Genomic DNA, 23,713 nt, shown 5'->3' with positions numbered 1-23,713 from the left:
AAAAAATACAAGAAAGTCTGACTCCATATAAAGAAATGAGAGACTTGAGACTTTTGTGTAGTACTGTAAAGCTTTAAGTCTGCACTCCAATCACATCTTAATATTTTGATTTAAAATCCACTGTGGTGGTCTACAGAGGCAAAATTACAAGAAATTATGTTTTGTCCAAATGCATATGGGCATAATTTTACTTTTAAGAGGGTTCCTATCCTGGCTTGTTATTCAGATTTGACTCTATTATGTCTCTTCAAGAAAGAAGTGCAATTTCTTTTGATGAATTTCATCTGTTGAGTGTTAAAGTAAAAAAATGCTCAATAGGCTAATTAGAAATCAACTCAGATTCAGGTTTAACAGAAAACAAGCAGATTCAGCACTTTTTCATTCCTCCATTCACCCTCAGAGCATTTCCATTTTAACAAACTCCCTTTTAAACATTTTATACCTCTATATACCTTTATGGAATAGTATATAATGAAACCCTTTATTGTCTCTCTTTTCCAGAACCTCAGTAAACTCACACCAAGCATTGCACTTCACTGAATGCTGCTGGGACTCATCAAAAGCCCAGTCACATAACTTTTGGTTATCTCCCCCAAGGCTCCTCTACCAGACACAAGAGAATAAATTGTGTGCTGAATAACAAAACATGAAGAGTTAATGGTGCTCAGATGCTGGTCTTCCCTTGTCTCTCTCCACCTCTCACCTAACACTTAGATGGATGCTGCCTGGCAGTTTCCTGGTCATGATACATAAGCGATTCACCAGATGACTTAACTGCAAAAGGTGACTAATGTCATCTGTCATTTAACAAATCATTTGTTGGTGTGTAATTTGTCCTACTTCTGTAGTGTGCATCAAAGGTCTGAACCAGCACATGCAAGCATCAAAAAAATAAAATACACACACACAAAGAATTGCATTAGCAAAGTCTCTTAGCCAAATCACGTTTCATCAGCACTAAGTCATAACCTTTTTTTTTTTTTTTTGGACTAAGGATGTCCATCTGTCTAATACAAGATGTGCTCCATTTGGTTTGTAAAATGAACTTGTGGCATAGTGAGGGGTTCTTGTGTGGGTTGGGAAGGCAGGCGTACAGACACTCAGCAGATGGACACCACTTCAGTGCACCAATGGGGTGGCTGGTGGGGGAAATAGGAGGTCCAGCAGGCTTGAAGACCCTACAAGTCTGTGGCCATGGCCACCATCACACGTACACTATTCACACGCACTCACAATCCCTTGTCTTGGTGACAAAAGTGAGAAACTTCACACTCGATCTCAGCGGATGCAAGACAGGTGGTGAGGAGGATGGAGGGAAGTGAGAAAAGAGGAAGAAAGAGGCAAGAGGAGCATCTGAAGTGAAGGAGATGCTTGCATACAAAATTGTCTTGGCAACGATATAAAGTTGGCAGTGCGTAACTGTTCGGTGGCCTAACGACAGTTTGGCTGATCGACACGCTGGCAAGAGCTCAACTCACTCCCTAAAGGTGACAGCAGACGCTCAAGCCAGGTGGAGCAGTGACATTGGTGTCAGACATCCCAATTTGAATACAAGTTTGAAGGGAAATTCTGTATGTCATTCTCTTGCTGGCTGGCACACAATTTCAACATGGCTTTTTTTTAGTTCTTCACATATTTCAGAGCAAGTAACATTGGCTGACTTAATTGTTTTTGGTTATTACCAAGTGGTACGTGGTAAAAATCCTTCAGCAACTCAACAAGGTGGAAAAATAAAAGGAGATTACTTTGCTTTTTCTTTTAAGAAAAACTCCAGCAGTCTCACGTGTTGTGTAGCTGAGTGCATAAGAACAAATTAGTAAGCAAACTATGAGGTCTGAACAGATAGCTCATTAAGTAAGTAAGGGAAATAGCTGAAATAGTTACATAAAAGTAACAATGAATGTTTATTTAAACTGAAATTGTTTAAATAGATGAAAGAATAGGGAACATGTGAATAGTTTGCTACAGTAAATAATTAATGTAATAAATTAATGAAATACAGTAATTAAAAGTAATGCGTGCACTATGATCATCCCAGCTACCTAAGATAAAGGGAGCAACATACCAGATGGAATTGACTGAAAATAATCTTTAATGAATACAATAAATATATTTACACTATGTGTAGCCATATATTTCAAAACTATTGGAATGAAGGCCAATTGATGCTACTCAAAACAAGCACAGAAATACAGCTAGCGAGAGACTCCTTCTCTACAGCTACTTCTAAAGCTAGAAGACTGCCCTCTAAAAAATGTAACTATAAAAGATCTATTCTAACCTAACAGTGCTACTCTTGCCTAACTAAACAAATAGCAATAGTTCTCCAGGCCTTCTGGAGTTTGCCTTTGTACACTGGCTACTTTTTCACTCGTTTTCAGCCCAGTCCTTGGACTTGACCATTTTCAGAGGAATGTTGTATTTTGTTGTTGTTGGTGGTGGTGGTGCTTTTGTGTCTACAACAAATGACCTAGCAAAGAACCATTTTTTTTGTTTTTTTTTGTTGAGTCTATAAAAATATAACACAGTTTAACAGACATAAAATTGTATTTCTGCACCAACAAAATGATTCCCAAAACACTATTAGCTGATAGCATTTGTTACGTCCCGCGGGCATAGGGGACAAGGGAGCAACATACGATTAAGAAAGGAACCAAAGAAAACCAGATTCATTCATAAAATAAATAATGTTTATTTAAGAGAAAAAAAAACAAAAACGGCCACAACACAAAACAAGCCCCAAACCGGAGACGAAAAACCTATAAAGGGGAAAAACACAAAACTATTTCCAAACGGGAGACACCACTTATCTTATCAGGCGAGAAAAGAAACCCCGCTAAACAACCCTCTGGAACGACGGATCACATCTGTGGTCAGCCCACAGACAAACCACTCTCCACAGGAGTAACACTTCAGTGTCTCGAGCCACCATTTAAAAAAAGTTGAGGAAACTGGACAAATGGAACATAAAAGAAGAAAAGCAGACCTAAAAAAATATATGTAGCAGTTCAACACTGTCTGAAAGCCATGTCCTTAATAAATAGGAAAAAATCCATCAAAGACCTGACACAGGACCTGAGAGATACACCTGGCCCTTCAGTTGATTCATTTATTATCCACTGAAGCCTCATCAGAAATGGTCTCCGTTCAAGCGTGGCTGTCAAGAAGCTGTTATTAAGAAAGGGAAACAGGGAGAAAAGGCTGAGGTATGCCACATTACACAAGAACTGGACTGAAAATGAGTGGCAACAGGTCTGATGGAGTGATGAATCTAAATTTGAAAATCATTGTAAATATGTGTGGATGAGGACAGGTAAGAGGTCCAACAATAACAAACAATAAGTTCACAAAGGAATCAGTCATGGATTGGCCTCCCCAGAGCCCGGACCTCAACATATTGAAGCATTGTGGAATCATCTTGACAGAGAACAGAAAGGCAGCCAGAAAAGAAGAGCTTTGAATGTCCTTCAGGAAGCCTGGAGAACTATTCCTGAAGACTACTTAAAGAAATGACAAGAAAGCTGTCTCAGAGAGTTCAGGCTGTGTTAAAGAATAAAGGTGCGCATGCCAATTTTCAAGCTTATTCAAATTGTAAAAACTCAGTTTTTGCCGCATACACTGTATTTCAATAAGTCACTGCGCCTATTTCCCATTTTCCTGGCAAAATACTAAGAAATGAAGGGTTGTTCCAGACTTTTGCACAGTATTGGTGCACATTCAGGAGAAGCTATCCTAAAACGCTTTTCCAAAGTGTGTTTGTATGATGTGGCAAGAGAAGTAAATCATGAACCCTGGCCCAGTCTCTAGGAATAAAGCAAACAGCATAAATAAACTAGACTCATACACAACAGTGCCAAATTGCTATCTTACCACCAAGCTACAATTAAAAAAAATACTATAATGTAACCACTATCAAGACAATTCAAAAACAAGTAGAGAGCCAAGGGGTGACTTCACACCCCTATACCTATTTTAGACATTCCCAGGAATTTACGCAACATACAGCAATCAAACATAAAACTGAGAAGAATATGTACGTATCTACATTTTTGTGCTAGGAAGAACAGGCTGCTGTCATGGTAAACCAGTGTTTCGCAAACTGTGGGGCGCACAGTCATGACAGGTGGGGCGCAAACCTGTTGAACATCGGATTCATTCTCACGGAGGTACAAGGAAACGTTAGCAGGTACATTAGCACAGTGACTACCAAACCACTCCATCGTCACCGTCTGCTGTGACGATGTGCTGTGAAGCAGAGTTGCAGTCTTACACGCCTCTCTGCAGCTTCTCTCCTCCTGCCATCCCCCCAAAACCCCATCCCCATAGAGTCGGTGCCTGCTCCCAGACCACCAAACACCAAAGCTAAAATCAGCAAAAAGCTATTTAAGCATAAAAATTCAAAAACAATAAATAATACAGCTTCATCAACTGCACCAAAGAATAAAACAATTAAATGTGGATTGTTAAACATTAGGTCTCTCTCTTCCAAGTCCCTATTAGTAAATGATTTAATAATTGATCAACGTATTGATTTATTCTGCCTTACAGAAACCTGGTTACAGCAGGATGAATATGTTAGTTTACAGTGGCGGTCCTAGCCTGTTTGGCGCCCTGGGCGAGCACCCCCCCCCCCCCCCCCCCCCCCACACACACACACACACACACACACAATAGCGATCGCCGCACTACTACACTTGGGGGGGTAATGAGCGACTGCTGTGTGGTGTATGTAGCTTTCTGCCATGGTCTGACAGACAGGCTTTAACAGAAGGTCCCCCCACCATCACAGGCACACTCAGAATTTCTTTTAAATTTTTATTTGAAAAAACATGGAAGAAACTGAAATATTACACAGCTTCTGCTTACCTTTATCTTTGCTTGTTTCTCCTCTTCTTCTTTTCTCTTTTTCCTAAACTGTGCACCTGATGGCTTTGACCTTTTCCTTTCCATCTGCCACAATTCGCCACCACCACCGCCCATCCCCAGGGTTGTCAGATCTGACTGACAGTTGCCAGCCCAACACAACAAAACCTCCACTGAAACTCATGTTAATAGCACCAGGTGTGATATATATTTAAATATACAAGCTTTGGGTAACTTGTTAAAATTTTGGCTGCTTTTCACCATATTTGGTAGGTTTTTAGGAAGTTTTTATTGTAAAATTATATATCTATATAATTTTATAATTATATAGAAATATCTATATAATATTCCACCCCAATGTGTTCACAAGCTGCCCAATCTGGCAACACTGCGCCATCCACCAACATTTGTCCAAACTGTCTAGATTCGTATTTGTGTTATTTTTTTTATCAGGATTCGGGTTCACACAAATACTGTGATTTAATGACCATATTTACAGTATTATAAATGAAATTGGCTTTGTGTTCTATCAGTTGTGTGCATCTAATTTTATTAGACGCACAGATTCATTCTGTGGAACATGGGAGGAAAAAAAAAAAAAAAAGAGTCAGTTTTGCATATCTCGCAAAAGTTTTGCGAGATCCTGAGTTACTTTTGCGAGATCTCGCAAAACTTTTCAATATTAGGACATACACTTCGCGTTAATCTTGATATGGCAGTGTCCGTGAGGATGAAAGGTTTGGCGAGAGACTGCCAGCAAAAGTCGCCTTTATTTATAATTCAGCGGTTACTGTTGGCTGTAACCAGGCCCAAACTGTACAGGCATGAATGAATGAACCCGGCTGACAGTCTCACTCTCACGCCATCACTGCTTCACTCGACTCGCACCCCAGGCTGAGAGGAGAAGGGGGCGGGGCAGCGCTGTGTGTGTGACGTTCGAGTGAAGCAGTGACAGCGAGACAGACAGAGAATCCCCCGCCTGCCCTTTTTCTTCTGTTACAACCTGTCTGACCATGGCAGAAAGCTACATGCAATACACAGCAAGCAGAGGGCGCCCATTATCCCACAAGTGGAGCAGTGCGGTAGGCGTTGCTGCGGCGATCGCAATGCGTTGGGGGGAGGGGGGCGGTCATGCCGCCCTAGATGAAATGCCGCCCTGGGCGGCTGCCCATGTCGCCCATATCAGAAACCGCCACTGTTAGTTTAAATGAATCAACACCTCCGAGTCACAGTAACTGTCAGAATGCTCGAAGCACAGGTCGAGGAGGAGGATTAGCTGCAATCTTCAATTCCAGTTTATTAATTAATCAAAGACCCAGACAAAGTTTTCATTCTTTTGAAAGCCTGACTCTTAGTCTTGTCCATCCTAATTGGGAAAATCAAAAACCTGTTTTATTTGTTATTATCTATCGCCCACCTGGTCCCTACTCAGAGTTTCTGTCTGATTTCTCAGACTTTTTATCTGATTTAGTGCTCAGTTCAGATAAAATAATTATAGTGGGTGATTTTAACATCCATGTAGATGCTGAGAATGACAGCCTCAACACTGCATTTAATCTATTGTTAGATTCAATTGGCTTCTCTCAAAATGTAAAGGAGCCCACCCACCACTTTAATCATACTCTGGATCTTGTCCTGACATATGGCATAGAAACTGAAGACTTAACAGTATTCCCTGAAAGCCCCCTCCTGTCTGATCATTTCTTAGTAACATTTACATTTACTTTAATGGATTACACAGCAGTGGGGAATACGTTTTATTACAGTAGAAGTCTTTCTGAAAGTGCTGTAACTAAGTTTAAGGATCTAATTCCTTCATTGTTATGCTCTTCAGTGCCATGTGCCAACACAGTGCAGAGCAGCTACCTAAACTCTGCTCCCAGTGAGGTTGATTATCTCGTCAATAATTTTACATCCTCACTGCGTATAACTTTGGATACTGTGGCTCCTCTGAAAAGGAAAGCTTCAAATCAGAAGTGCCTGACTCCATGGTATAATTCACAAACGCACAGCTTAAAGCAGATAACCCGAAAGCTGGAGAGGGAATGGCGTCTCACTAAATTAGAAGATGCTCATTTAGCCTGGAAAAAGAGTTTGTTGCTCTATAAAAAAGCCCTCCGTAAAGCTAGGACATCTTACTACTCATCATTAATTGAAGAAAATAAGAACAACCCCAGGTTTCTTTTCAGCACTGTAGCCAGGCTGACAAAGAGTCAGAGCTCTGTAGAGCCGAGTATTCCTTTCATGTTAACTAGTAGTGACTTCATGGATTTCTTTACAAATAAAATTTTAGACATTCGAGAAAAAATTATTCATAACCATCTCAAAGATTATTCTTCATGTTCGGCTGCTTTCAGCACTGCTGGTATTTGTTTAGACTCTTTTGCTCCAGTTGATCTTTCAGAGTTAACTTCAATAGTTACTTCCTCCAAACCAGCAACATGTTTGTTAGATCCCATTCCTACTAGACTGTTCAAAGAAGTCTTTCCAATTATTGATGCTTCAATCTTAAAAATGATCAATCAGCCTTTAGTAGTTGGCTATGTACCACAGACCTTCAAGGTGGCTGTAATTAAACCTCTGCTTAAAAAGCCATCACTTGACCCAGTTGTCTTAGCTAATTATAGGCCAATCTCCAACCTTCCTTTTCTCTCAAAGATTCTTGAAAGAGTAGTTGTAAAACAGCTAACTGATCATCTGCAGAGGAACGGTTTATTTGAAGAGTTTCAGTCAGGTTTCAGAATTCATCACAGTACAGAAACAGCATTAGTGAAGGTTACAAATGATCTTCTTAGAGCCTCTGACAGTGGACTCATCTCTGTTCTTGTCCTGTTGGACCTCAGTGCAGCTTTTGATACTGTTGACCATAACATTCTATTACAGAGATTAGAGCATACTATAGGTATTAAAGGTACTGCACTGCAGTGGTTTGAATCATATTTATCTCATAGACTCCAATTTGTTCATGTAAATGGGGAGTCTTCTTCACACACTAAGGTTAATTATGGAGTTCCACAGGGTTCTGTGCTAGGACCAATTTTATTTACATTATACATGCTTCCCTTAGGCAGTATTATTAGAAAGCACTGCATCAATTTTCATTGTTATGCAGATGATACTCAGCTTTACCTATCAATGAAGCCAGATGACACACATCAATTAGTTAAACTGCAGGAATGTCTTAAAGACATTAAGGCCTGGATGACCTCTAATTTCCTGCTTCTAAATTCAGATAAAACTGAAATTCTTGTTCTCGGCCCCACAAATCTTAGAAACATGGTGTCTAACCAGATACTTACTCTGGATGGCATTACTTTGGCCTCCAGTAACACTGTGAGAAATCTTGGAGTCATTTTTGACCAGGATATGTCCTTCAATGCACATATTAAACAAATATGTAGGACCGCTTTTTTGCATTTGCGCAATATTTCTAAAATTAGAAACATCCTTTCTCAGAGTGATGCTGAAAAGCTCATTCATGCATTTATTACTTCTAGGCTGGATTATTGTAATTCATTATTATCAGGCTGTCCTAAAAGCTTCCTGAAAAGCCTTCAGCTGATCCAAAATGCTGCAGCTAGAGTCCTGACAGGGACTAGAAAGAGAGAGCATATTTCTCCCATATTGGCTTCTCTTCATTGGCTCCCTGTTAAATCTAGAATAGAATTTAAAATTCTTCTCCTCACATACAAGGTCTTGAATAATCAGGCACCATCTTATCTCAAAGACCTCATAGTACCATATCGCCCCAACAGAGCACTTCGCTCTCAGACTGCTGGCTTACTTGTGGTTCCTAGGATACTTAAGAGTAGAATGGGAGGCAGAGCCTTCAGCTTTCAGGCGCCTCTTCTGTGGAACCAGCTTCCAGCTTGGATTCGGGAGACAGACACCCTCTCTATTTTTAAGATTAGGCTTAAAACTTTCCTTTATGATAAAGCTTATAGTTAGGGCTGGATCAGGTGACCCTGAACCATCCCTTAGTTATGCTGCTATAGGCCTAGTCTGCTGGGGGGTTCACATAATGCACTGTTTCTCATTCACCTTATTTACGTTGTTTATACTCCACTCTGCATTTAATCATTAATTGATATTAATCTCTGGCTCTCTTCCACAGCATGTCTTTCTCTCCCCTCAGCCCAACCGGTCGCGGCAGATGACTGCCCCTCCCTGAGCCTGGTTCTGCTGGAGGTTTCTTCCTGTTAAAAGGGAGTTTTTCCTTTCCACTGTCGCCAAGTGCTTGCTCATAGGGGGTCGTTTTGACTGTTGGGTTTTTTCTGTATTATTGTAGGGTCTTTACCCACAATACAAAGCGCCTTGAGGCGACAGTTTGTTGTGATTTGGCGCTATATAAATAAAATTGAATTGAAATTGAATTGAATTGAATTGAATTGAATTGAATTGTACAAAGAGCCGTTGTGCTGCTGCTTCGCCACCAAGCCCCAGCCCGGACCATGCTTTGCATGAAAAGAATTTCATCCGGCAAAGTGGGGCATTATGGAAAAAGTTTGGAAAAACCACTATTGGCTGGCAGTTTTGCTCCTATATCACTTACTGACATAAAGTACAACATTTAAGTTATTGCATGCCATTTTTAAGGGCAATTCAATGCATCTTAATAGCTTCTAGTTTTTTGCATGTTATTTCATGCTGTATCGTCCCCACTGTGAAGAGATCATCCTATACTCACAACACTAATGGCAGAAGTAGTCTTGCAGTTTAATCCACTGATTCATTTTCATGATAAAGATTTATTTATTTTTTTCCTTTTACATGAATGTGTGATAGGTGGATTTTATTATTCTATTGATTATTAATCAAAGTTCATAATTGAGGTAAATATCTCCATGGGAATTGTTAAGAATATAACCTATCATTCTTCCATCGGTGATCTACTTGTTGAGCCTTTTTGTTAATGTGTGGGATATGTGATCGTTTAGTCATACCTTGCACTGCAGGAGGGGGGCACTCCGGCCGCGGTGCTTCATTCTCAATGAAGCTGCTGAAGGAGAAGCATCGCGTTCGAGTGTATTTATTGATTTCCTTTCCCCTTCTCAGGGTGTAACATTTTGGAGGCACCGCTGGGATGAATGTGATGAGGGTCCGCTGTCCCAGATAGATGCCCTGGTCATCATTCAACCCCTTCCATCTACAAACGGGCTGAGAGATACGGTGTGGTGGTTCCGCGACCGAGCAGAGGGATCCGCATGCAATCTGAGGTCATCTACTGGTACCAGGAGAGCTACACTGTCTATTCTGCAAAGAGAAGGTCCTGCATCACACTAATACATTGCAAAAACTAGAGACTGAAATGGATTCTTCTGAGTTGGAGGACTTGAAATTAGAAGTTTTTGGAGCTTTGTACACATTGAACAAGGACACTTTGATTGAAGTTTGTGATTTTCTGTGTATTGGTGGTTCAAAACTTGAAAATGTATCAGGTAGAAGCCGCTCCTCCCTAATTTCATATGTCATAAGGCACTTAGAAAGAGAGGAGCTGGGCGAGCTTGAGGATCAAGGTATGGCTGAGTTCCTGGTTTTGAAAGATAAAATCGCTGAGTTGCAACAGGCTACTCAGAATAGTGCACTAGAACACATAACCTCAGATGCTAACCTGACAAATGAGACACAAGAGCAGGTCACCCAGCCTTCAGAAGAAGAGCGACTGAAAAGAGAGGTAGAGACACTCCAGTTGGCTTTAGCATTATCACGACTGGAAAAAACAAATCCAATTAGTGGAGCCAAACAGTCTGTGAGTGGGAAGGATAACCATGCCAAACAGGTCCCCCAGCCCTGCCTATCATTACCATGGGGCCGAGAATTCAGAATAGCTGGCCAGATTGGTGAGCCAGGCCAAAAGGACAAACTTACCTTCTCCAGTCTAGCACACCAAATTGAACAAGCCATCAGCAAAGGAGTTCCTGAAATAGAAATAGTTGATGCAGTAATCAGGTCAATAGCACCAGGCTTACAATTACGCAGTTATCTGGAGGGCAGAACCAACCTTAACTTGCCTACCTTGAGGAGGATTCTGAGGTCCCACTATCAAGAAAAAGGTGCAACAGAACTGTACAAACAGCTCACATCAGAGGTCCAGAGTAGTAAGGAAACCCCACAAACCTTTTTAATTCGAGCTCTGGATTTGAGACAAAAAATCCTATTTGCTTCACAGGAAGAGGAATCTGGTTTAAGATATGATCCTGTCCTGGTGCAAAGCATGTTTCTCCACACAGTTCTGACAGGCTTGCAGAATGACAACATCAGAAGTGACCTGCAGCCATACCTCCAACAAGCAACAACTGGTGATGAGCTGCTTCTTGAGAAACTCAATGTTGCCTGTGCAAATGAAGCAGAGAGACAAAAGAAAAAGAAAACACTTTCCCAGGGGCGGCCAACCACTGTGCACTCACTCCAGTCTGACACTCCTGCAGATAAAAAAGGAAAAACCCAAAATCCTGAAACCAACATCAAACCCCAGTCCGACCTGCTGAATGAACTCAAAGAAATACGTTCTGATATGGCATTGTTGAAAAACTTGGGCGCTGAAGTTGCACAAATCAGAGAGGCAATCCAACAGCCCAATTCAGCACAAACACAGTACTTTGCCTTACCCATGGTGCCAGAATGTGCTCCTCCTCCTCCTCCGCTCCAGCACTGGCCACAAAACTGGTCTCCTGCAGGGTCAGGACAAAGAGGTGATACAGCTCAGAATCAGCCGAGAGTTGCACCACAACGCCAGTATCCCACTCTAAATCGTGCACGCCTCAGAAAGTGTGTTGGCTGCCAGCAAAGTGGAACTGAATATTGCACCCACTGCTATAGATGTGGTAGTAGCGAGCACTTCCTCGCAGGTTGCAGGGTGAGAATCCCTAGACAAGACAGGGATGGTCCTTTAAACGGAAGAGGGTTACCCCCGCGGGACAGGGAGTAACTAGTAATAGTGTAATGTCCCAACAGCTTTGCTCCCACTGTGGTGTTCATGGGAAACTCAAAAGACTCAGAAGGTGTGCAGCCTGTAAAAAAAGCATTTATTGTTCTAAGATCTGTCAAGCTGAACATTGGCCAAAACACAGAAAAAACTGTAATAAACAACCAAAACCTCAGGTAAACCAGCACATTCACCCAAAAACAAGTTCTGTACGCCCCATAAAGGTGGATAGCCAATCCCGTCTTGTTGCTCTTGTAGGGAAGCAGTGTATGGTTGAATGTTATATACAAAACTGCAGAACTCAAGCGTTATGGGATACAGGCTCCCAAGTGTGTATTGTTGATGAAAAGTGGAAACAGAGACATTTACCACATGAAAAATTAAAAGACATCTCTGAGTTACTTGATGCACCTGATGACTTGAAAATCACAGCTGCCAATGGACAGAACATGCCTTATAAGGGTTTCATTGAAGTCAATTTTAGTTTGGCTGCTGAGGGAGCCAACTCTAAAGAACTTGTTATTCCCATGTTAGTGATGAAAGGTGAAAACCTTCCACAGCCCATTATAGGCTTTAATGTCATTGAACAAATAGTGAAGACCAGTACTGTAGAGCAAATGGATACCGCAAGAACAGAGCAGCTGCATGAGTCATTGAGAGTGGCTTTCCCATGCCTTGGAGAGAAAAATGTCACTACCTTCGTTGATCTGGTGACTGCTGACCGATCACATGACTATGTGGTGAGAACGTCAAAAGAGAAAATCCTTGTACCCAAACACACCTCTGTGCAGATTGACTGTAGGGTGCAGACCAAGCCACCGAATAAAGACACTACCCTTCTCTTTGAGCCTGACATAAATCCTCAGTGGGCTGAAGGGCTTGAGTTTTGTGAGACTTTGATAACACTCAGAAAGGGTGTTCCTCCTTACATTGCTCTCGATGTGCAAAATCCCACTGATCATGACATTGAGTTATCAGGAAAAACTGTTGTGGGCACCTTACAGCAAGTCCAAGCTGTGTATCCAGCTACAATTTTAGAGAAACCAAATCAGTGTCCCCCAGTGTTAGTCAATCACGTGGCTGCAGAGAGTGGGCGGGTTCCTGACACTCCATGGGATCCACCAATTGATTTGAGCCATCTGAGTGAACCTGAAAGAGTGGTGGTACAAGGGATGCTTCGTGATGAATGCGCTTCCTTTTCTAAATCAGATGATGACATTGGGTGTATCGAAAAGCTGAAACTGAAAATATCACTCAAGGATTTGGATCCTGTGGCACGCACTTACCTGTCAGTACCGAAGCCACTGTATAAGGAGATGAAAGAATACCTGCACAACCTTATTGCACAAGGATGGGTAGAGAAGTCCAACTCATCTTATGCCTCACCAGTTGTCTGTGTGAGAAAAAAAGATGGTAGCTTACGTCTTTGTATAGACTACCGAGAACTCAACAAAAAGACTCACCCTGACAGACAGCCAATTCCTCGAGTGCAGGACATCCTCGACAGTCTTGGTGGCAACTCGTGGTTCTCCTTGTTAGACCAGGGAAAGGCCTACCATCAGGGCTTTATGGATGAAGAGAGCAGGCCTTTGACTGCATTTGTGACACCATGGGGCCTGTACGAATGGATAAGAATCCCATTCGGACTAATGAATGCACCTGCAGCTTTCCAACGCTGCATGGAAGAGTGTCTGGAAGAGGTGCGAGACAACATCTGTGTACCATACCTGGATGACACTCTAGTGTACAGTCACTCATTTGAGGATCATGTCAGTCATGTTAGGAAAGTGCTCCAACTGCTGAGGAATTATGGAGTCAAGCTAAAACCCAGTAAGTGCGAATTATTTAAACCTGAGGTTCGCTACCTGGGAAGGATTGTTTCAGCAGAAGGTAGCAAAATCGACCCAAGTGACACCATAGTAGTAAGAGCTTTGAAAGACAAGGCGCCAAGCAATGTGGGAGAGCTGCGGACTGTCATGGGTTTGTTAAGCTACTATAGACAGTATATACAGGACTTCTCCCGTATTGCAGGGCCCCTTTATGACTTACTGAAAGGCACAGCAGAAGACAATAATGTGCCGCAAAACAGGACAAACACAAGACAGTCTACAAGAAGGAGCAAAGCTGTGCCATCCCATAAGCCAATTGTGTGGACTGAAAAACACCAGTGCATATTGGAACGTCTAATAGATTGTTTGGTTGAACCACCAATCCTCGGGTTCCCAGACTTCTCTAAACCATTCATCCTCCACACCGATGCCTCAAACCAGGGCCTCGGGGCAGTTCTTTATCAGCAACAGGATGATAAGCTCCGTGTAATAGCTTATGGTTCCCGAACATTGACTGCAGCTGAACGGAATTATCACCTACATTCAGGAAAATTGGAATTCCTTGCACTAAAGTGGGCAGTCACAGAGAAATTCAGAGACTATCTCTATTATGCGCCTACGTTCACAGTGTTCACTGACAACAATCCTCTCACCTACATTCTGTCAAGTGCCAAGCTCAATGCAACAGGATGTAGATGGGTGGCAGAGCTCGCAGACTTCCATTTCACCATCCGATATCGTCCAGGGAGAGAGAATGTGGATGCTGATAGCCTGTCAAGAATAAATGTTAAAATAGAGGAAATGATCAAACACTGCACAGAGGAAGTGGGATCAGATTGTGTGGCAACAATAACCCAAGCTGTTGAGACACAAGAATCTAACTTAGCAAATGTCTGTGCAATGCTTTCCCCTCTCCAGTGTACAGCAGTCAGTGAAGAGACACACAAACCATTCCCAGTGGCAGAGATTAGGCAAGCACAGCAGGATGATGAAAACATTAGCCCAATAATGCAGTGCAAAATAAGGAATGAAAGGCCATCAAGACAACAATTCAATGCATTAAGCACCCACAGTAAGTGCCTACTGCGTGAATGGGAAAAACTTCATATTGATAACAATGGCATTCTTTGCAGGAAGACAACAAACAAGACACAGCTTGTACTACCTGAGAAGTATAAAACCACTGTACTGAGAGAATTGCATGATGAAATGGGTCATCAAGGCACTGATCGAACAACATCGTTGGTCAGGGATAGATTCTTTTGGCCTTACATGCAAAAAGACATTGAACATTATGTGACAAAGACCTGTACTTGCCTGAAACAAAAACCACCATGTAGAGAAACGAGGGCCCCTCTCACAAGTATTGTTACCACACAGCCATTTGAACTGGTGTCAATAGATTTTCTTCACTTGGACAAATGTAAAGGTGGATACGAGTATATCTTGGTAATCGTTGATCACTTTACTCGTTTTGCACAGGCTTATGCCACCACCTCTAAGTCTGCCAAAACAGTGGCTGATCGTATATTTAACGATTATGCCTTGAAGTTTGGACTGCCAGCACGGATACACCATGATCAGGGTGGCGAATTTGAGAACCAACTCTTTTCCCAGTTGAAAAAGAACTGTGGCATAGTAGGATCCCGAACGACACCTTATCACCCACAAGGAAATGGGCAGGTTGAACGCTTCAACCGAACACTATTACAAATGTTAAAGACACTTACTGATCAGCAGAAAACAAGCTGGAAAGAATCCCTGAACAAGTTGATCTATGCATATAACTGCACGCGATGTGAGGTAACTGGTTTTTCCCCTTTCTACCTTCTGTTCGGAAGGTCCCCAAGGTTACCTATTGATCTCCTGTTCGGTCTCACCACTGGGACAGGGAAAACAGACCACCGAGCATACATGGAGAAATGGAAACAAGAAATGCAGGAGGCACATGAAATAGTACGAGAGAACGCAAAGAAGGCAGCAGAGAGAAGTAAAAAACATTATGATGGGAAAGTAAGAAGCTCTGTGCTATGTCCTGGCGATCGAGTCCTTGTTCGAAACCTGACACCTAGGGGAGGAACTGGAAAGCTTCGTAATCACTGGGAACAGGATATTCATGTTGTGATCCGTCAGGTTGCAGAAGGCCTCCCGGTGTATGAAGTCAAGCCTGAGCAAGGAAGAGGAAGGTCAAGAACCATGCATCGCAACTTGTTGCTGCCGTGTGATTACTTACCTCTGGAAACTCAGCCAAAAGCACCACCAAAGCAAGAGAAAAGAAGGGTGAAGGAGACAGAGACAGAAAATGCAGATCAGAAAGAGGAAGATGAAGAAGAGGAATGGGTGTACTGTTACAAACCAGTAATACAGTCTCAAATGCCCCATGCAGACGGAATGATTGAGGGTGCAGACACACAACAGGACAGTGGTCAGGAGAAACAAAATTTGAGTGATGATGAATTGATTGAAGGAAGGCTCATAGCAAACACAGATGAGCCTGAAACACAGCAGGAAAATGTGCCACAGGAAGAGAACTATCAGGACAGGGATGAGAGCTTAGTTGAAAAAGCAGTGGATGAAATTCCAGCATTCCAACATCCAGAGCCACCTGGAGGAGAAAAAGAACAGACAGATGGTGCACCAAGGAGGGAAAGACGAGCCCCTAAAGTCTTCACCTATGATCAACTTGGGACTCCAACATGCTATAGTACAGCATATGGAAATGAAAGGCTCTACCAACATCAGCCCATACAATATCAACACATTCGACCAGTGACACTGTGGACCAATCCATTCCAGACCTACCAACCTATAAGTATGCAAGGATACTAGACACAGATTCAGTGCCGAAAATGATGAATGAAGAGAACAGATCACTAAATTTGGGTGATTAATTGGCGGTACCCTCCCACCGATCACGTGGTTGAGCCAACTAGGATATAATGACTTAAGAACCCTTGGGTTATGAGTGCTGTGATGTCGGGACGACATCTAACTTTGTAGGGGAGAGTGTGATAGGTGGATTTTATTATTCTATTGATTATTAATCAAAGTTCATAATTGAGGTAAATATCTCCATGGGAATTGTTAAGAATATAACCTATCATTCTTCCATCGGTGATCTACTTGTTGAGCCTTTTTGTTAATGTGTGGGATATGTGATCGTTTAGTCATACCTTGCACTGCAGGAGGGGGGCACTCCGGCCGCGGTGCTTCATTCTCAATGAAGCTGCTGAAGGAGAAGCATCGCGTTCGAGTGTATTTATTGATTTCCTTTCCCCTTCTCAGGGTGTAACAAATGCAATGTATTCCGGCCACATATCCAGCTTGAAAGAGCAACTAAGTGTGCATAAGGAGGTGTTAGCAGTGACATAACTCACTTGTCATTCACTGAAGAGACTACAAGTACACCCCTAAGATCTCGTTTGTTGGCTATTACTTTTACACTCAAGTTGCATTATCCTTCAGTATTTTCTTTTCTTATCACTCAACATTTATTTACAAATAGTCCACAAAGCTACTTCCGTTTTGGGTTAAAATACAATGATTAGGCTATAACTTGTGTAAAAGGTCAGTTTTTTTCAGTTGCCTGGTTGAGAGGATTCTCAAAATCATATATAGCGCTGCCATAAAATATACGTTCAGTTGAAATACAGTGTTTAAGAAATTTATTAGACCACCACTGTTCTGTCTTGATTGTTTATATGTTGCAATAAGAACAATAAGTAAACAGAGGAATTGTATTTCTGTTATATTCATCAGAAATTTTTGGAGCATTTATTTTGACATTTGTATAGGCAGGAAGTGCTGAGAATAGTGGGGAAAGCATGGCTGCACATTGAAGTCATTTATGTTACATCCAAAGCGATCCTTCGACTGGATCTTTCAGAAAGCAATGGCTTTTTCACTCCAGTTCATGGACGTCAGTTCAAAGCGATTGCTATGTACAAAGTCATTAAAGGAGCAAGTACGCTCACTTTCCTGGCTCTAGAAAAGGAGTTTGGCTGGCTGTTTATCTATGTTCACACTCAGGGAGTACAACACATAGAGAGAACAGTACAACCACCAAATGTGAGGTTTATGCCACAACTTCCCTAAATTAACAGCATTGATAACTACCAAAATATTTTTTTAATGTTTCTGTAATGGTTAATCCACCAGTATGTGCACACTCTTTAACCAATTTATCAAAATATTTTAATGCTAAAATATAATTATTTTTGTTATATATTAATTTTCAAATCTACTGTTTTACAAAAAAGCACAAAAAAAGTAAAGCACTGTATTATTATTTGATTAAGATGCCAAATTAGTTTTAATGGTTGTATGTTATGCTTGATTAATATCTGATTTCTCAGAGAAATCCAGTGTGCCGGTTCAAATTTGGGTATAAAAATGTAAAATCAGTTTGTTATTTGGCTAATTAATAACAGTATTATTCTTAGTTTTAAAAAAGCTTTTGACAGATTTCTAAAATATTTGTGTTTTCTTGTTTTTCTGACAGGTGGTCTAATAAATTTCTTAAGCGCTGTGTGTTTGTTTCAAAATTATGCTGGCACAATAAAAGGATAGTTTTTGTCCATGTATCAGAACAAAATCATTGCATTTTTGTTACTGTTTCATTTTGACATGAGTCCGGGGTGTGAATTATTAACCCTGACATGTATTTATATCTTGCCAGTGGGGTAAGGTGGTAGAGCACTTGTCCAATCACTTAGAGGAGAGAGGTTTGATTTCCAACCCCAACAGGACTTCGGGTGAATTGGTATTCTGTGCTCCACCCCCACCCCACCTCACTTCTGACACGAATCCGGCACCCATGTGAGCTGCTAATTTGAAATCATAGCCTTCCTGACTGGCAGATTAGCTGCACTTTTCAAAGCAGGTGTGCGGATTACTACAGCAGCAGGATTGGAGCACGGGACTGAGGCGCCAGTCAAATCAGTCATGGAGACAAACAGGAAGCAGGAAAGAGAAGGAAGCAGTTGAAAGGTGTGATGTAGAGCAAGAGCAGGAACCAATCCTGGGTGAGGACTTGCACGTACCCTTTTGCATAGGAGAAAAAAAAAAACACTTAGAAAGGATTAGCCAGAATTGAAACACAAAGAATCTAACATACTTAAAGTAAATCAAAAAATAATTAAAATATTTTGATTAAACTGTTGGCAATGACTATTGCTATTAATACGGTGCAGTATTAAAGAGTGTGTCTGTGTAGATTCTCAGTCATCCAGGTCATAGTAGTCTCTGGAGCTTGAAAAAGGCGACTGGACTTCTTTTTGTTTCTTGAAGACGTTTCACCTCTCATCCGAAAGGCTTCTTCAGTTCTCAACCAAATGGTGGAGAGACCCAGGTATTTAAACCCCTGTGGGCGTAGTCCCCTGGAGGTGGTTATGACCCTCTATTGATCATGTGCTTGAACACATGTGCCCAGGTGTGAAGGGGGCGTGGGTCATATTTAATCAGTGGTTTCAGTTGAAACCAATTTAGGACTCCGCTCCATTGTTTCCTGTGGCCTATTGAGGTCACTGGAACAAAGGTGTGAATGGGGGTTGAGACGTTTGGGAAGGGAGCTCAGGACAGCACTGTAAGCGGGGGAAAGTTGGTGACGTAATCCACCTCCTCTGTTCAATGATGGTTGTTCACAGTGGGCATAGATGGCTTCTTTTACTCCTTTCAAACCATCTGTTTTCCCTGTCCAAAATGTGAACATTGGCATCCTCAAAAGAGTGCCCTTTTTCCTTCAGATGCAGATGTACTGCTGAATCTTGTCCTGTCGAGGTGGCTCTTTTATGTTGTGCCATTCGTTTGTGAAGAGGCTGTTTGGTTTCACCAATGTAGAGGTCCGAGCACTCTTCACTGCACTGAACAGCATACACTACATCGCTGATCTTGTGTTTGGCGGGTTTGTCCTTGGGATGAACCAGTTTTTGTCTTAGGGTGTGACTTGGTTTGAAGTATACTGAGATGTCATGCTTGGAGAAAATTCTTCTGAGTTTCTCTGACAAGCCTGACACATATGGGATGACAATGTTGTTCCTCTTGTCCTTCCTATTCTCTGTAGTTTGTGTTTGGCCTTCATTCCTGTGCATCTTAGCTGATTTGATGAAGGCCCAGTTGGGGTAACCGCATGTTTTGAGGGCTTTCTTAATGTGTGTGTGTTCCTTATGCTTCCCTTCTGCCTTAGAGGGAACACTTTCCGCACGGTGTTGTAGGGTCCTGATCACCCCAAGTTTGTGTTCCAGAGGGTGGTGGGAGTCAAAGAGGAGATACTGGTCTGTGTGTGTGGGCTTCCGGTAAACTTCAATGTTGAGGCTTCCATCTTCCTCGATAAGCACCGCACAGTCCAGGAATGGTAACTTGTTATCTCTGGTGTCCTCCCTGGTAAAACGTATGTATTTATCCACTGAGTTGATGTGACGAGTGAAGGCTTCTACTTCTTGGGTTTTGATTTTGACCCAGGTGTCATCTACATATCTGTACCAGTGGCTAGGTGCCATCCCTTTGAAAGAACCAAGAGCTTTACTTTCCACTTCCTCCATGTAAAGGTTGGCTACAATGGGAGACACTGGGGAGCCCATGGCACATCCATGCTTCTGTCTGTAGAATCCATCATTGTATTTAAAATATGTTGTGGTAAGGCAGAGATCTAAAAGTGCACAAATCTGATCTGGGGTGAAGCTGGTTCTGTTCAGTAAGGAATCGTCTTCCTGTAGTCATCTTCTGACGGTCTCCACTGCCTCAGTTGTGGGTATGCAAGTGAAAAGTGAAACCACATCAAAGGACACCATGGTTTCATCTGGATCCAGTACAAGATTCTGGACCTTGTTAGTAAAATCTGTAGAGTTTTCAATGTGGTGGGGTGTGATGCCAACAAGCGGTGATAAGATGGTGGCGAGGTGTTTGGAAATGTTGTAGGTGACCGAGTTTATACTGCTGATAATGGGTCGAAGTGGGACTCCTTCTTTGTGGATCTTTGGGAGTCCATAAATGCATGGAGTGGCTTCTCCAGGGTACAGGCGGTAGTAAGTGGGGCGGTCAATGGCTTTTTCCTTTTCAAGTTGTTGCAGGCAGCAAACAACTTTTTTCTTGTAGTTGCTTGTGGGATCACGACCCACGCCCCCTTCACACCTGGGCACATGTGTTCACGCACATGATCAATAGAGGGTCATAACCACCTCCAGGGGACTACGCCCACAGGGGTTTAAATACCTGGGTCTCTCCACCATTTGGTTGAGAACTGAAGAAGCCTTTCGGATGAGAGGTGAAACGTCTTCAAGAAACAAAAAGAAGTCCAGTCGCCTTTTTCAAGCTCCAGAGACTATTAAAGAGTGTAAAGCGTAACCCTCTCTGCCTCATAATGGTTGTGCTCTATTTCTGCCAGCCATTAGGCATGTTTTTAGTACTGACTGTACATTTTTGTACACATTATATTTAAACATATTTGAATATTAATGAATCAGGAATAAAAAAAATGTGTATGTGTCATTACTTTTACCTCCGAGTCACATCAAACATTCATCTGTAGTAAGTGTAGGCTATCAGACTACAGTTTACCTCTGCTGTCAAATTGCCAGCTGTTTAATTACTCTTGAGGAGGCCTAAAACTTTGTGAAAAGAGTCCGATATGGGTCACTGAGTCAATGAAGCTCAATTCTGTCCGATGACAGCGATACTGAGGTGAGTCGTTGAGAATATCTTTAACTTTTCTGTCGGTTGGCTGCTGTTTTTGCTGGTGTTAGCCGCTGTTAGCCAGCGATGCTGAAACTTTCTTTCACCAGCAACCTCAACTGCAAATGACAAACATTTACTAATAATGGAGCAAAAAAACTAGGTCAGAGGCTGCAGTTTGTGGAAGGTCTCATCACTGGGCCTGGCAGATCCCCTGATACCTTTGACAGAGGTTGACAAACAGAGAAAAAAAGAGGAGGGTGAGGCATGGAAACAAGAACAAATAGGTGTAGGACCAGAATATTCTAATAGAATTCCATCAGGGCGTAGAGGGTTAAACATCAGTTCAATTGTGTGTCTCCATCTGACAGGGCATTCGTCAGACCAAACATTGATGTATGGATTTAGAATGGGATGTCACCCAAGTTCATATGCGTGTGAAGGCAGCTGCGCAAATACTTTTGGCAATATAGTGTGTGTGTTCATAGGTAATATTTTTTGATGAATGATGTAAAAAGATAAATATTTCAGGGGCCCTGGAGGCATTTACAAAATCCACCAATTTAACATGCTAATCTGTAGTCTTGGATTGCTCCCTTTTCCCTCAGTCAAACAACTTGCATTTCACACTCACTTTCTCATCTGGGAGATGACACAACAGGGTAATTCACCTTATCTCCGGCCAGGTTCTCAAATCTAATAAACACAGTTCCCCACTGCCTTTTGAAGATGGGATTCCCTGTTGAGCACAGCCAGAAATTGGCTTTGTGTGGCATGCAAAGGCTTAACAATGGGCCAACACAAAGGAGGTGTAATTGACAAATGGTTGAAGCCATGGGCATCAAAGGCCGAGCATCTACTGATCGCACCTATTACAAACAACCTCCTACCATCTTCCCACGTTATTAGTGCATTTATCTACTTACTGTGTCGCCCCTTTGTTGTGGATGCTGTTTGACATTAACAGGAGAGCAGGAACGTCCTCAAGACAGCAAGCAGAAAGAAGTCATTTTGCTTTAGTAACAGGTGCTCCTGTCTTTACCCCCTCCCCTCCCCTCCCCATCCACCCACCACCAGCACCATTACCACCATGAGCCCAAGGTGAAACTCTGATAATTGGTCATATGGGATGGGGGCTGATATTGCTCTGGCAAAGCTACTTGGTGTGTCACTAAACAGGCTAGTGATGAAGCTCCTGCCATCTGCCTGGCTTTTCCACTCTTCAGCGCATTTCTACTGAGATTATCATCACCTCTAATTTGTGACATACTATTTTAGTGTCTCTGTGTAGTGTCAGTGTTGAAACTGCGAGTGAACTAATCACTCTCTGATAGCATTGCGACTTTTAGCACCAGGAGTTGCTTCTATGATTTACATGATGATTGGAAATGAATGTTGTTTCTTTTATTCATACAAGGGTAATTGAAAGCCTTACTTGGGTGCGTTTTTATTTTATTTTTTTTTTTCTGATTCTGTTCGCCTGTTTAGTGCTCCTCCCAAGTTTCTCCTTTGCCATGCTTTGTTCTTTGAGTTATGGGGTTCAACAGGCTACCATATGGACAGTAAATGTGGTTTCTGTCACTGCAAAACTCTTTTACACTTTACTAGCGCTTTGCTTTCTTAATCATGAGCACCATTATCATTATCGTTGATGTAGCATTTTGTTTTGGTCGTTAGACTCAGGACTTTGCATGATTAAAAATAAAATATATGGCACAGTGCAATCTGCGGCGTCTGGTGTGCCTGCCGAACCAGCAGTTCTGCCTGCACTGTTATTGCTCTCATCAAACCCTACAAATGTATATTTCAGACATTATGCCTCCACTGCAAGATCGCAGTCACATGGCAGTTCTATCATCCTGTTGGTAAAGCTGCATATGAATATTTTATATTCAACAGTATTTGCTGCACCTTAGAAGGCCTTAGAATAAGTTGGGTGTGCAGCTGTACTCTCGGCAGGGTGCTTTAATACTGCACTGCAGTCATATGTCACCTGTATACACCATCCACTTTATTTAGGTATTTTCAGCACTTGCATCAAACCCTTTTTTTTTTCTGTCCCTGTTTCTCTCTTCCCTACTCCCTCTTCCAACAATTCATCTGAAGGATTCTTTTGTGGTGGGCTGCACGGAAAGGCTTTGAGCTTCATAAAGCCATGCAATGAGTACATGAAAATATCAAACTCAAACAGAGCGGCTGCAGTGACAGGATTATGGCACAAAATGGCCACTTGAAGGAAATGAACACTGAAAATAGGACAGAGAAGAAAGCCACCCATTCTTTGGCAGAAGTGTCGTACTGCATGCAAAAACAGGTTCTAATAAACACTGCTGCCTCTCTAGCAGAGCCCCGCTGTCTTCAATCCACTGTCATCGCCATTTCCACACATTTAAATATAAATCTGTAAAACACAGCAACATTTTTTACA

At 42.0% G+C, this 23,713-nt stretch overlaps 1 protein-coding gene across 1 annotated transcript; it reads left to right on the top strand.

Annotated features, from left to right (window-relative positions):
• Positions 1-9,878: 9,878 nt before the first annotated feature.
• LOC115796731 (uncharacterized) lies at positions 9,879-16,762 on the top strand. The gene is made up of 2 exons (XM_030753115.1): positions 9,879-9,948; positions 15,507-16,762. Exon 2 carries the CDS (start codon positions 15,532-15,534, stop codon positions 16,444-16,446), a length of 915 nt encoding a protein of 304 aa, XP_030608975.1. The 5' UTR covers positions 9,879-9,948; positions 15,507-15,531; the 3' UTR covers positions 16,447-16,762.
• Positions 16,763-23,713: the final 6,951 nt, after the last annotated feature.

The sequence above is a fragment of the Archocentrus centrarchus genome, chromosome 18, assembly GCF_007364275.1.
Source record: "Archocentrus centrarchus isolate MPI-CPG fArcCen1 chromosome 18, fArcCen1, whole genome shotgun sequence".
Taxonomy (NCBI): domain Eukaryota; kingdom Metazoa; phylum Chordata; class Actinopteri; order Cichliformes; family Cichlidae; genus Archocentrus; species Archocentrus centrarchus.
Note: the sequence above shows the minus strand (reverse complement) of the source record. Positions and strands in the feature narration are given on the sequence as shown.

What these genes read in the sequence shown, in the direction of transcription:
- LOC115796731 (XM_030753115.1), top strand. Translation starts at nt 15,532, where the DNA reads ATGGAGAAATGGAAACAAGAAATGCAGGAGGCACATGAAATAGTACGA.